The sequence below is a fragment of the Poecilia latipinna genome, unplaced genomic scaffold (assembly GCF_001443285.1).
Source record: "Poecilia latipinna isolate Pla-1442-1.1 unplaced genomic scaffold, P_latipinna-1.0 Scaffold1282, whole genome shotgun sequence".
NCBI classification, from domain to species: domain Eukaryota; kingdom Metazoa; phylum Chordata; class Actinopteri; order Cyprinodontiformes; family Poeciliidae; genus Poecilia; species Poecilia latipinna.
Genome location: NW_015113898.1, coordinates 126,721 through 139,153, shown reverse-complemented (window position 1 = coordinate 139,153; position 12,433 = coordinate 126,721). Strand labels below are relative to the sequence as shown.

Sequence of the window (12,433 nt, the reverse complement as noted above, 5' to 3'; positions counted from 1 at the left end):
AAACATTCTAACGGACAATGTTTTTACCTTATTTTCAAGTATATTATGTGTGTTTATTGTCGTTAGTGTCAGAGACTAACGGGGGAGATTGCGGTTTGGGCTCTTTACTTCTGAAGCATGCCGAAGGACAACAAGCTTCATAGCTTAACAGTAGTGCAGCTCTAGTGTCAGAGTTCTGGTTCAGCTGACAGTTCAGGTTCAAAGTTGTTGCTTTTAGAAAAACATGACCGTGTTCCTCAAGGTCTCTGTGTTATTTCGTTTTATTACCTTTGCATGTTTCTTGTGAATAGCTTGAATAGGACGGTGTTTACAGCAGTGTGTACAGGTGGATCAGTTGCTCGGCTGTCTGGCTCTGGTCTGCTCTCTTGTTCCCATAAACTCGCTCTTTCAGGCTTAATACAGAAGTGATTCCATGGAAATAACTCAGGAGGCTCCTTTATTTACCATCCGTCTCCCTCCGGTAGTTTTAGGCTGAAGAAGCTGATCCGGAGTGAAGTGAAGGCTGCAAACTTTGCTGTGTGGCGTTAGCTTTAACTGGTAGCGACGAAAATTTACAAGCCACCATCATCTTAATTCAGGATCGCTTGGAAATTAATGAAAACTTAAAAGCCCATTACATTAGGAAGACAACAAGTTCATAGTATTGCTTTTTTTGCGTCTGAAATACGACTTAATCTTTTCTAACTGTCATGGTAACTTAAAAGTGGAAACAAGTAAGCGCATTGGCTCATGCAGATGTGACGTCAACGCCATAGTGCAAAAAGCCCATTGTCAGTTATTGTCTGCAGTTTTGTGTCAGTCACTTAGCAAACTTGCCCTTTAAAGCCCTTTCAAAATAAAATAATCGGCCGTAAAACAACAAANACTGCACGCCCCACTTTGCAGTTTGTTTAAAAATGGTTTTTGCAGACCTTTGAGCTGATGGTAATATGTTTTTTTCACATCACATGGACTATTTCTTACATTTCTGCAAGTCAGCAGTTGGCTTCAAAGACATTTGCCATTTTCACCAAAAGCATTCAGCATTCACACTTGCATTTTTTCAGGAAATGCACACTTTCTAGTTTTATTTTGTATTCGTAAATATTTTTTTTTAATATTTGTATTTTTATTATAGTTGATCATGTTGTTTTTCATGTTTCCTTATTTCTTTTGTTCCTCCTATAATTGATTGAGCTATATAGATATAATTTATAATGTATAAAAGTATTGTTTATGTGATTTAATTAGCTCTACATCCTTAAGAAAATGAAAAAATATGGTGTTTTATAAGATAATTTATCTTTTACAGTGCCAATAATGCTGAAATTAATAGTAAATAGTCAAGAAGTTGTGGTATCATGATCTAGTAATGTAATTAGATTAGTTGTGTTACCACCCCCACGCCACTAGAGGCAGGAGCAGGAAAGTCGCAGAAAAATGCGACTAAGGAGCAGATTTAGAAGTACACCGAAAGCTACAGAATTTGTTAAAAAACTGTGAGCTGCGCTGAACAAATAAAAGAGAGAAGTTCAAATAGATGCTGAACTTCTAATGATGAAGATATATCACAGATTTCAAAAGAAAATAAAAACGGAAGTATAGCAAATAGCGCCCCCTTCACTTCCGGATTGCAATGGTCCTATTTCCAAATAAGGTATGAGACTGCCAGTGATCCGTCCTCGCCTCTTTCTGTTTGCTGCAGCGAGGTGTAACTTATCGTATTCGCCAATGGATTCCAGGCACATTGTTCTCCTTGACTCTGTGTTTTTGTATTATTCCTGAAACTGAATAAATCTGACAAATAGGTCAATATGTTTTACACGAACTAATAAATTCGGCAACAACGTTTTGAAACAGCTTTATTTAGCTACACTGTATTTTGATCAGGCAATACGTTAACCACCTTGACGTTTAGTACTATGGAAACATCGACTTCAGGCATACATTTTCACCAGTTAATCTAAATTCCAGTGGATCACGAACACTGCCTGCTTCTTCCGTGAGTTTGTAATGTTTTTATAGTGTCACTCTTACTATGTTTAAGCGAACCTAGTACCCCAGGAGATGATGACCGTTTTACGTGAGAACTTCAAATTTAAATTATTTAGGTCTGTTATTTATTTCTATAAGGAGTTTGCAATATGCTAAACCAGTGTTAGCAAGTCCCAAACCAGTCTTCTTCTGCAGTCATTCATTGCACTAACAGGGCCTGAGCAGGAGTAACACTCTAGGTGTTAGCTGTTCTATTCACTTAAAAGAGAACTGGCTCAATCTGTTAGACCCATTGTGCTGCTCAGTGACAGCCGTTGTGCTTTATCCAGGCGATCGCGATGGGAGTCATCGGCCTGGATAAGATCAAAACCCTGCAGCGAAACCCGGCTAACATCAGAAATCTGTGCATCCTGGCACATGTTGATCACGGTAAGTTCACAGCCTGTTTTCTAGACTGCGCTGCCACTTCGAATGATCCTAACTTTCCATTTCACTTAGGGGTTCGAGCTGACAGATTGGAGTTGGTTTTCCACAGGGTTAGGGTTAGAAGCGGTTTTTAAGAGAATGTTGGTAGATTGTCATATAATACGTGGATAAATGAAATCGATTCTCCATCTCACTGTGTAAAATGTTCACATAAACAGCATGAAGATGAGCCGAGCTGCACTCTGAACAGAATAATAGGTTAGATTTATTATAATATTTTTGAGTAACCATTAAAGTATTACTTGACATTAAAAATCCCAACATTTAAAGTATAGATGTAGTATTCTGATTAACTAACAATTAAGTAATTGATTTTCTAACATTTATTTCATGACAAAGACTTTAAGAAGCTAGGGTTTTTTTTTAATTTATAAGAGACGGTTTCTATTTAGTTCTATTCTGTTCTATTACTATTAATAAATCCCTGAGGTACCTTCTGAAGAGGAACCCTAGTTGTTAATGATAAATAAAATGTGGAAATTAATACAACAGTGAAACAAAAACAAAAATAGAACTTGGAAAACATGGATCGAGAGTTTAAATTAAAAAGACTGGTGATCTATAATTGTCAAATTAGAACAGAAGCGGCAGAATTGAAACAGAGGGAATATCCTGCTGCAATAGCAGCATCAGGATATGAAGGTTGACACAAAATATATTGAAACAAGATTAACAATAACAACAATACTCGTGATAATAACATACTGTATGAGATTATGACAAAGATTATTAGAATAAAAATATACTCATGATCCAAGGGAGGTGCAACTTAGTAGAATGACTTTTAAAAATGCATGTAATGTACAAATTTGTTGGCTTTCTTGTGACATGTTTGGGACATGCAGAGAGCTATAATTAAAAATGATTATGATGGTCACTAATAATCAAGGAAAGCTGACCTGATAAATAAATTTTGTAAAATAGTTTCATAAATGTATAGTTTATTTTTACTAGCCCCCTTATGAAATCTCAAGTGCTATTAAACAGATCAATGAATTTTCAATACGCTTTTTAAAATATGCTGGCTTTTCTTTTGGATGTTTACATTAATTTAGGCATGCAAACAACAAAACTCTCTCTCAAAACTACCAGAATAAAAACAGATAAGAACTAACCTTTTTATTTAGCAAAACCACCATTGTGAAATTATATTAATTCGCTTTGTAATGCTCACAGCTTGTCATCAATCAATCAATCAAGGTAAAACTAAGGGTTGGGTTAGGGTAAATGATGACTTTAGTATCTAAAGTCATCATTAAGGGTTTGAGCTGTCACTAGTGAAAGCGTCATGCAAAAAACAAAACAATTAAGTTTAGACAGAAAACTAAAGTGGGCATTATCGACTGGCCTGAACAAAGTCCTTACGTGAATCCCATTGAAAATTCGTAGGGTATATGAAGACCAGAGTCCATACGAGAAGAGTGGAGGAACTTGAAAGATTGACCAAAGAAGAATGAGCTGGGATTCCTCAGCTCATTCCGCAGAGACGCCAGAGACATTTTCCAAACTCCAATAAATGATTGCATCCTGGATCACATTTGACTATTGGTATCAGACTGGCTGATAATTTTGACTCTGGTATTTAGTTTTTGTGAAAAAATTTTGATTCTGTGTGCAAAGCAAATTAATGTAAGCATCCAAAATAAACTGAGGGTGTTTTACAAAAGCTGTATGTACATTTAACTCCATGGATGAATCTTAAAGCAATGTGACTTACAGTATCTGTGGGTTTTAAAATTAAGTTGGCTGCTCTGCTGTAAATCATTTTGCAGTATTTCAGATCAGAGGGGAAAACCAAAATTAGGATATTTTTTCCTGTAAAATGTGGGAAGACTACCTATTTCTGGTGGGAAACCCCAGTTTCTCACTTTAGATACCAGTATGAGCTTTTAAAGGTTAGCTTTGCTTCAACACAGAAGTGTTGTCAACAGAAAATCTGCATATAATTAATGTTTAACACCTGCTTTTTAAATTCTGGAAGTATTTATAAAGGAGATTAATTGATCGCTGCAGGACAGTATCATCAGCATACAGTTGTTAAAACATGTTGTGTAGTGGGCCCTGAGAAGCATCTCTGGAGGACACCATTATTATTAAGTGTTTCCTGCTGCTGCTTATCGAGGTTCATTCAGAGATTTGTTTTTTGTTACTGCTACAAAGATGCAATTCTTTCAGAGCATCCAATATGCTTGAAGTCCAGAGTGAAATTTACAGTCAGTGATAGTTTGGGCTCCATGTTATCTGCTGGTTCTGGCCTACTGGTTCTGGAATGATGGTGGTGATTTGTTTTTTTAAACAAAAAAAAGAAAAAAAAAAGAAAACGTTTGAATTCCTGTATTTTCAGATTTTCATTGAATCAAAATTAAAAACCGTGTTTTAGTTCAGAGGAGATCTGGAGGAGAAGAAGAAGCGACGCTGGACACCATTTGGGTTTAGGGGCGAACTGTCCCGTGAACTGCTATTGGAGTTCACGGGACAAACTCCAATTGTGGGCCTTCACCCCGCAATTGTTGGGTTGCTGGTTCAGTCCCCACTCCACCTGCCTCTGTCATTGAGCCATTGGGCAAGAAACTTCACCCGCCATGCCTGCTGGTGGCAGTGAGAGGACCATAGAAATGCTGATTTTATTTTCCAGCAGAACTTGGCACAGACCCACTCTGCCAAAGGCAGCATATGCTGCTTCAATGATCATAGTGTGCAACCTAGCTTGACATATAAACTCTAGAATCTATGAAATATTGTCAAGAGGAAAATCAGACACCTGACCCAGCAAGGCATATGAACTGGAGGCAGTTAGTAAAGCAATCAGAACACATCAGTAGAATATGGAACAGATCGCCTCCTTGCCATGCTTCATTGATGCAGTAAATCAATCAAAAGGAGCCCCAACCAAGCATTCAATTCAAAGAAATTAGCATATTTTTTCAGAATACTGACATGTTTGTTTAAAAATTGTTTTATTGATCTTATGTAAAATTCAAATTTTCAAAATTATATCAAATAAAGGCTTGAAATATTTACTGTGTATACAAGCTTTACTTTCTGAAATTAGTCAGTCATCTGGAATTTTTTTCCATATATTCTAATTTACTTTTGCTGTACATGTGCAGCTTACATTGGTTTAACAAACTGAAATGGAAAAACTATAAAATCCTTTGTTTATCTTGTCAGGTAAAACCACTCTGGCTGACTGTCTGGTGGCGAATAATGGGATCATATCAAGTCGACTGGCTGGGAAGGTAAGCTGGAGCAGTAGGAACCTGCTCCATCACATCAGTAATTGCTGCTTTATGTGCCACTGAGCTCTGTGGTTTTTGTGCTGGTTTTCCAGCTGAGATATCTGGACAGCAGGGAGGATGAACAGGTTAGAGGAATCACCATGAAGTCCAGCGCCATCTCTCTGCACTACAGCACAGGTACTGCAGCGCTTCACAGCACAGTTTCCTCAGCGGTGCAGTGTTTGCCTTAAATGCCTTAGTAAGTCCCACTTGTGTAATTTGAGGATACTCTGTTTTCTTATGAATTACTTTGTCTATTTTAGTGAGTTACACGCACTGCCTATGGATGTTTTACCCTTTTTATTGCTTTTACAAATCAGTCATGACCAACATTTGTTTAAAAAAAAAAAAAAAAAAATTAAAAATCCCCTTAATGTGGAACAGATTTTAACCAAGTATTACCAATTAAATAAAATATGTAACTTAAAATAAATGATTGGATTGATTCATCAGTATTCCTGACTACCATTACAGCATGAAGACTGAAGAACACTCCAACCAATCCGAGAAAAGGTTATTGAAAAGTATAAGTCAGGAGATGGATGCAAAAAAAACCTCTAAGGCCCTGCACATCCCTTGGAGGTCAGTTAACTTCATCATCAAGACATGGAAGGAATGTGATCCATAGAGCTGCCTAAATCTGGCCATCAACACTGGTGTTGGTCAAATTACTTGTAAATAGTAATTTATTATTAATTACTGATTACTTCCCCAAGTAATCTAGTTTACTGATTACTTATTTTTTAAAATTATTTACTTTGCTAATTATTTTACTTAGTTACTTTTCAAAAAAACAATGCACAACTTGAGTATACTATAATATGGTAGCTGGATCGGTCAAGTCAGAGGTGGGGGCTCAGATTGGAAGTGGAGTTTCTGCTGGAGCAAAGTTTTCTTCCCACGCACAGTGAACAGCGGACGCTGTCATTGATACTTCCAAGCACTAAAAGCTGCATGCTCAAATGAGTCGGTCATGAGACGCTGACATAAAAAAGTCTGTTTTGTAATGCAATCTGCTTGCACGGATGTAATGGTAATCTAATTACTTGTTTTTGCAATTACAATTCCATACTTGTTACTTGAAAAAAGTTCTTGGATTACAGTAATGCGTTACTGTCCATCACAACCTGAATGACCATGAATAAGGAGACTAGTCAGAGAAGACACAAGGTCACCATGACAACACTGAAGGAGTTACAGGCTTTCACAGCTGAACTGGAGAGACTCTGCAGTGTTGCTCTGGTTCTTCACCAGTTAAAGCTTTATGGGAGAGAGGCAGTGAGGAAGAAAACTCAGATCTGTACTCAACTAGAGCTTACCAAAAGGCACGAGGAAAGAGACTGCATGGTCAAGAGGAAGAAAGATCTGTGTGGCATCTTACCTGATTGCCAAAAGGACCAAACAATGCACATCCCCTAAAAGAAAGTATCCCCATTATGAAACATGGTGGTGGGAGGATCATGCTGTGTGGATGCCTCTCAGAAGCAGGTCCTGGAAGGCTTTTAAAGGTAGGAGGTGAAATGAAAGCAGCGAAATCCTGAATGACATTTTGTTTCTATCTGCCCGAGTACTACAGAATCAGAGACAATGACCCAAAGTATCCAGCTAAAACTGCCCACTAATGGCTGAAGACAACAAGGTTGAGGCTGTGGAGTGACCCAGTCAAAGTCCACACCTGTTTGCAGGAGATCTTCCCCTCCCCCAACCTAACAGAGCTAGAGCAGTTTAGCAGAAAGAATGGAGGAAAAGTGAAGCGTCTGTCCAGATGAGCCTGACTGAGGCTTGCTGGGATGGCAGCTAGAGGAGTGGATACTAAATATTGACTGTAATTAAATTCAGTTCAAAAATCAGATCCTTTATTTTCCCTAAGGGAAGTTAACCAGTGCTATAACTCATATCACCCAACTATCTTCAAAGTGTCACTGTAGATGTTGATGCTGTGGACAAGAAAGATGTCCAGTAGCAGCCAGTCCAAGAAATGTTGAAGTCAGGGATATGTTCTTTGATCATCATGATTGTCTGAACTTCCTCCTCTGCCTCTGCTTTAATGATGTCTCTTTTCCATTTTTCTGGGATCTGGGGTCAAAGTTCAGGTTTTATATAAGGTTTTGAGATGCTAATCAGCTATTCCAGATTCGTTGTGGTGGATGTGGTGGAACGGGAAATTCACATCATGGATCAACAGTCAACAAATCTGTAGCAACTACTTGATGCCATCATGTCAATATGGATCTGACTCTTTGAGGAATGTTTCTAGAACCCTGTTGAATCTAGGCCACGAAGGATTAAGGCAGTTCTGAAAGCAAAAGTGGGTCCAACCCGTTACTAGCGAGGAGTAGCTAATAAAGTGGCCAGTGAGTGTATGTTGGTCATACTTTAAAGAATTTAGAGCAACTTTAATGGAGATGATAAAAAGATCCAGAACTTTTTACTTCAATGACCAAAGAAAAACAGGTGAAAGGTTTTAATTTCATTTGGTATGAAACAGTCTTCATTTCATACCAAATGAAGACTGTTTCATGGCTGTGTTTTCAAAATCTAGCCTTGACAACATTCTGACAGTCTTTTAGAATAAAATGAAGAATAAATGTTCACCACACATTTGTGGCAAGCAGCCACCAATGGGTCATGTTTAATCATTTTCCGTCAGCTGCTGATGAACATGAACAATATTTAAAGTCTCTAAATGGGTTTGGTGTCCCGTGTGTGCACAGGCAACCAGGAGTACCTTCTAAATCTGATCGACTCTCCTGGTCATGTCGACTTCTCCTCTGAGGTTTCCACAGCGGTGCGGCTATGTGATGGAGCCATTGTGGTTGTAGATGCTGTTGAGGGTGTGTGTCCACAGGTAAACCTGTTCACACTCTTCATGCACTAAACATTCCTGACTGAAGGGAATGTTTCAGTTATTCAGCATGTGTTGTGTTTAGACCCAGGCTGTCCTCCGACAGGCCTGGCTGGAGAACGTCAGGCCTGTTCTGGTCATTAATAAGATGGACAGGCTCATTATGGAGCTGAAGCTCACTGCTCTGGAAGCATACACGCACCTGCAGAAGATCCTGGGGCAGGTCAGAAACTGAACTCTTTAAGACCAGCTTTGTTCATTCTGTGGATGAAGACTATGTTTTATCATCTTGTTCTCTGTAGGTCAATGCTGTCACTGGGACTCTGTTCACGTCTAAAGTGCTGGAAGAGCGAGCAGAGAAGGTGAAGGAGGAGGTGCACAGGGACAAGGACCCAAGTGGAGATCAGGTTTATGACTGGAGTGCTGGACTGGAGGATGCTGACGACTCTCACCTCTACTTTTCTCCTGACCAAGGAAATGTGGTGTTTGCCAGTGCCATAGATGGATGGGGTTTCAGGTCAGCTCATTCTGAGACATAAAAACAGTATTCAGTTCATATTGTTTCCCTCAGTGTCCTGGGTACCCTGGTTAGAGACTTGAAAAGAGCCTGCAAATAAATGTAGATTTTATTGCAGCCTAATGTTTCACCAAAATCCTTTATTCTCATGAAATCACATACAGCACAAGTATTTATCCAACACTACTTCACAGCTGGAACTGGGAGGCAGAGTTCTCGCATTTAGTCTCTGTAGATCACGTAAAGCAAGAGAGTCAAACTTATTCAGGGTCTCACCCAGAAAACTGGCTCAGCCTGGTGGTAGGGCAGACATTCAGCCATTTTTTTGACTTAAACAAATGTTTAAAGCCGACAGTAAATTTTTAAATATGACTAAATAATTATGTTATTGGAAGGGGAGCAAGTAAAGCCTTGTGGCCCACCAAGCTTTCCCCCAGTGGAAACCCTGATCAATTTCAATTTGGGTAACATCTAGTTAATGGATGTCCTCAAGGACATTTGTTATACAATGTAATGATAAAACTTGTTAGCAAAATTACGGTAACATAACGGTCTGCATTTGATGAGTATTTATGAAAATTAAGGAAACATGTAATGTTGCTCTGTCTTGATGACCAACAGGCCACAGTTTCAGCAGATCCTAATCTTGGGATTCTGTTGTTCTGAGGAACTCTTAATGTTTGGCATGTTAAAGAAAATGTAAAAAATCTAAAATGCTTTTGGAATGTTCTATATGAAAATCTTGTTCTAGTTTAATGGTCAAACCTTTTTTCAATTTATTCTTTCTTTATCTTAATGAAATAAGGCAAAAATGTTGATCAGATATCAGTAATCCTGATGATCTGTAGTGTTTGGGTTTTGCAGCATTCAGCATTTTGCCCACATATACAGTCAAAGGATGGGGATCAGGACCGAGGTGCTGCTGAAAACCTTGTGGGGAGACTTCTATCTCGACACAAAAATTCAGAGAATCATGAAAGGCGCTCAGGTAATGTAAATTCTTCAGTATTTTTTCATCTTCTTGTTACACTATTAATGCTTTTTATTGTCAACATGGTTTGAAAATGAGTCAGAACATACCTGGATAATGAGCATTAGAAAATTCCAGCTGGAAGTCATATAGATAAGTGATTGTTATCCTAGATCCTCAGTGAAGCTCTGCAATCTTTCCTCCAGTCAGACTTGCTCTCCTGTTTCTGTGCAGACCAAAGGAAAGAAGCCGCTGTTTGTGCAACTTGTGCTGGATAACATTTGGAGTTTGTATGATGCAGTCGTCACTAGAAGGTGAGTTAAATGCCAGATTCCAGCTGTTAGCAACGACACTACAGGAATTTTATCCAAAGAAATACAGTGAGGAAAATAGGTATTTGAACAGCCTGCGACTTTTCAAGTTCTCCCACTTGGAAATCATGGAGGGTTCTGAAATTCTCATCTTTGGTGCATGTCCACTGTGAGAGACATAATCTAAAAAAAAATCCTGAAATCACAATGTATGATTTCTTAAATAATTTATTTGTGTGTTACTGCTGCAAATAATAATTGAACATCTGCCATTCAGCAAAATTCTGGCCCTCAAAGACCTGTTAGTCCTCTGCTAAAAAAGTTCACCCCCACTCCATTTATTATTCTAAATTAGAAGCAACTGTTTGCGGTCGTAACTGAATAAAGACTCCTGTTCACCTCACACAATCAGTAAGTCTCCGAGTACTAGCATGGCTAAGACCAAAGAGCTGTTGAAAGTCACCGGAGACTAAATTGTTGAGCTCCACAAGGCTGGAAAGGGTTACAGGGCAATAGGGTATATGCCACGAGAGGTGGCGACGTATTTCCGTTTAAATTTATGCCACATAGATTGGTTCCGGGTCCTGCTTGCTCCTATTGTTTTTAGCCAAAGCTGCAAGATCTGTACCATAAACAAGACGCAAAAGTTAAAATATCTGCGAGCTACTGGTACAACTGAGTTTTGTTGTGTGCTGAGGTGTCCAGTAATTAGTGCTTAGTTTTTTTATTTTTCTGTTGATATCAAGGCGACAGTGGACCGTAGCCAAAACTTAGCCACTACAGCTAACACACGGTTTGTAGCTGCCTGCTATTTCAAAGCTTGAGGATATTGAAGATCCAGCGTCAGAAATGGGAAGACGGAGGTTAAAAGTGAGCTGTACGCGGTTCGTTCACTGGAATCATTTGTTGGAGGAAAATAATTCCAGAGAAAATTCACTGCTACGGGAACAGGCTGAAAACGATTCGGCACAAGGTAAGTAATGTGTGTGTTGATGCGTTTGTGTTGTACGGAGTATGAAATTATTTTTAGGCAACTCCTTAGCTTTTGTTTATATGACAATTATATAAAATACATTTAACATGCAGTCGGCGCGCCCCTCTGATACTGAGCACGGCCAGCAATGCTTCAGCCCGATCCAAACCACACAGGTAGTCGGTCAGATTAAGGTCCAAAACCTTCGCTTACAGCCGTTTAAGTGGCACCGATCCACATGAAAAACCCACAGAACAAATGGTACAAATCACATATTTCCCGAATCCCGAAAATATGACATCTACCTTTGCTGTTTCATAATTATAATCCACGTTAGAGTGAATTTTTCCACTTGGCTGCTTTAATCTGTTACGTAATTTCTCCTTTTTTCCTCTGAGATTCTGCTTAGAAAATGAGGTTATGAAGTTACATCCTCCCGCTGCTTTTTGTTTTTAAAATGGTAAATTTAGGTTTGCCTCGACTTTTATAAACTAATGCCTTATATGCATCATCTTTGTATTACTGTTGGTACAGATATCAGGTGAACACTGTGCTTTGCCTGCTAGTAGTTTAAATTAATTTCAGCTGCACACTTTCAAAAGAGTATTCAGATTTTAACATGCATTTTCTAAGTAGTATTTTAATTCACTCTTACTCAGTAACATCAGTGTTGCTACACCTCTGAAATTTTTTTTGCAGTTTCTTTGTGATACCAGAACTATTTCACTTAAACGTTTAATTTCCTGAGATATTGTCAATTTATTTTCAAGCAAAACTCTCAAAAAGAGCTTGTGTTTCAGCTGTTTCACAGTTTCATTTATTCTACTTTTAGGTAATACCAGCAAAGAAATGTGAATATTAGGTAATGTGTAGTTAGTCATATAATTTAATATACTGAATAAGGCTGGATGATATGACTTACAAGACTTTTTTCATACCAGATTTGATTTTAATCGATTCCTCCCGTCCTCAATTTCCATAATAAAATCACAGAAAATACTTTGAAAAAGTGCCTTTATTTCAATCATCATTTCTGTGAGTTGTATAAGGGAGCATTACGGTCAGGATACAAAAATTTT

General features: G+C 38.4%; 1 protein-coding gene across 4 annotated transcripts in view; it reads left to right on the top strand.

Annotated features, from left to right (window-relative positions):
• Window positions 1-1,671: 1,671 nt before the first annotated feature.
• efl1 (elongation factor like GTPase 1) overlaps window positions 1,672-12,433 on the top strand; it is a 53,466-nt gene continuing 42,704 nt past the window's right edge. For 2 of the 4 annotated variants that reach the window (XM_015054855.1, XM_015054853.1), the window contains exons 1-9: window positions 1,674-1,981; window positions 2,304-2,403; window positions 5,632-5,699; window positions 5,792-5,876; window positions 8,453-8,586; window positions 8,669-8,806; window positions 8,886-9,100; window positions 9,965-10,088; window positions 10,305-10,384. In XM_015054855.1, the coding sequence (XP_014910341.1) occupies window positions 2,313-2,403; window positions 5,632-5,699; window positions 5,792-5,876; window positions 8,453-8,586; window positions 8,669-8,806; window positions 8,886-9,100; window positions 9,965-10,088; window positions 10,305-10,384 (935 nt within the window). In that variant the 5' untranslated portion in view covers window positions 1,674-1,981; window positions 2,304-2,312. Of the gene's footprint in view, window positions 1,982-2,001; window positions 2,091-2,303; window positions 2,404-5,631; window positions 5,700-5,791; window positions 5,877-8,452; window positions 8,587-8,668; window positions 8,807-8,885; window positions 9,101-9,964; window positions 10,089-10,304; window positions 10,385-12,433 lie in introns of those variants that run through there. The other 2 variants (XM_015054856.1, XM_015054854.1) reach the window with 2 other exon arrangements.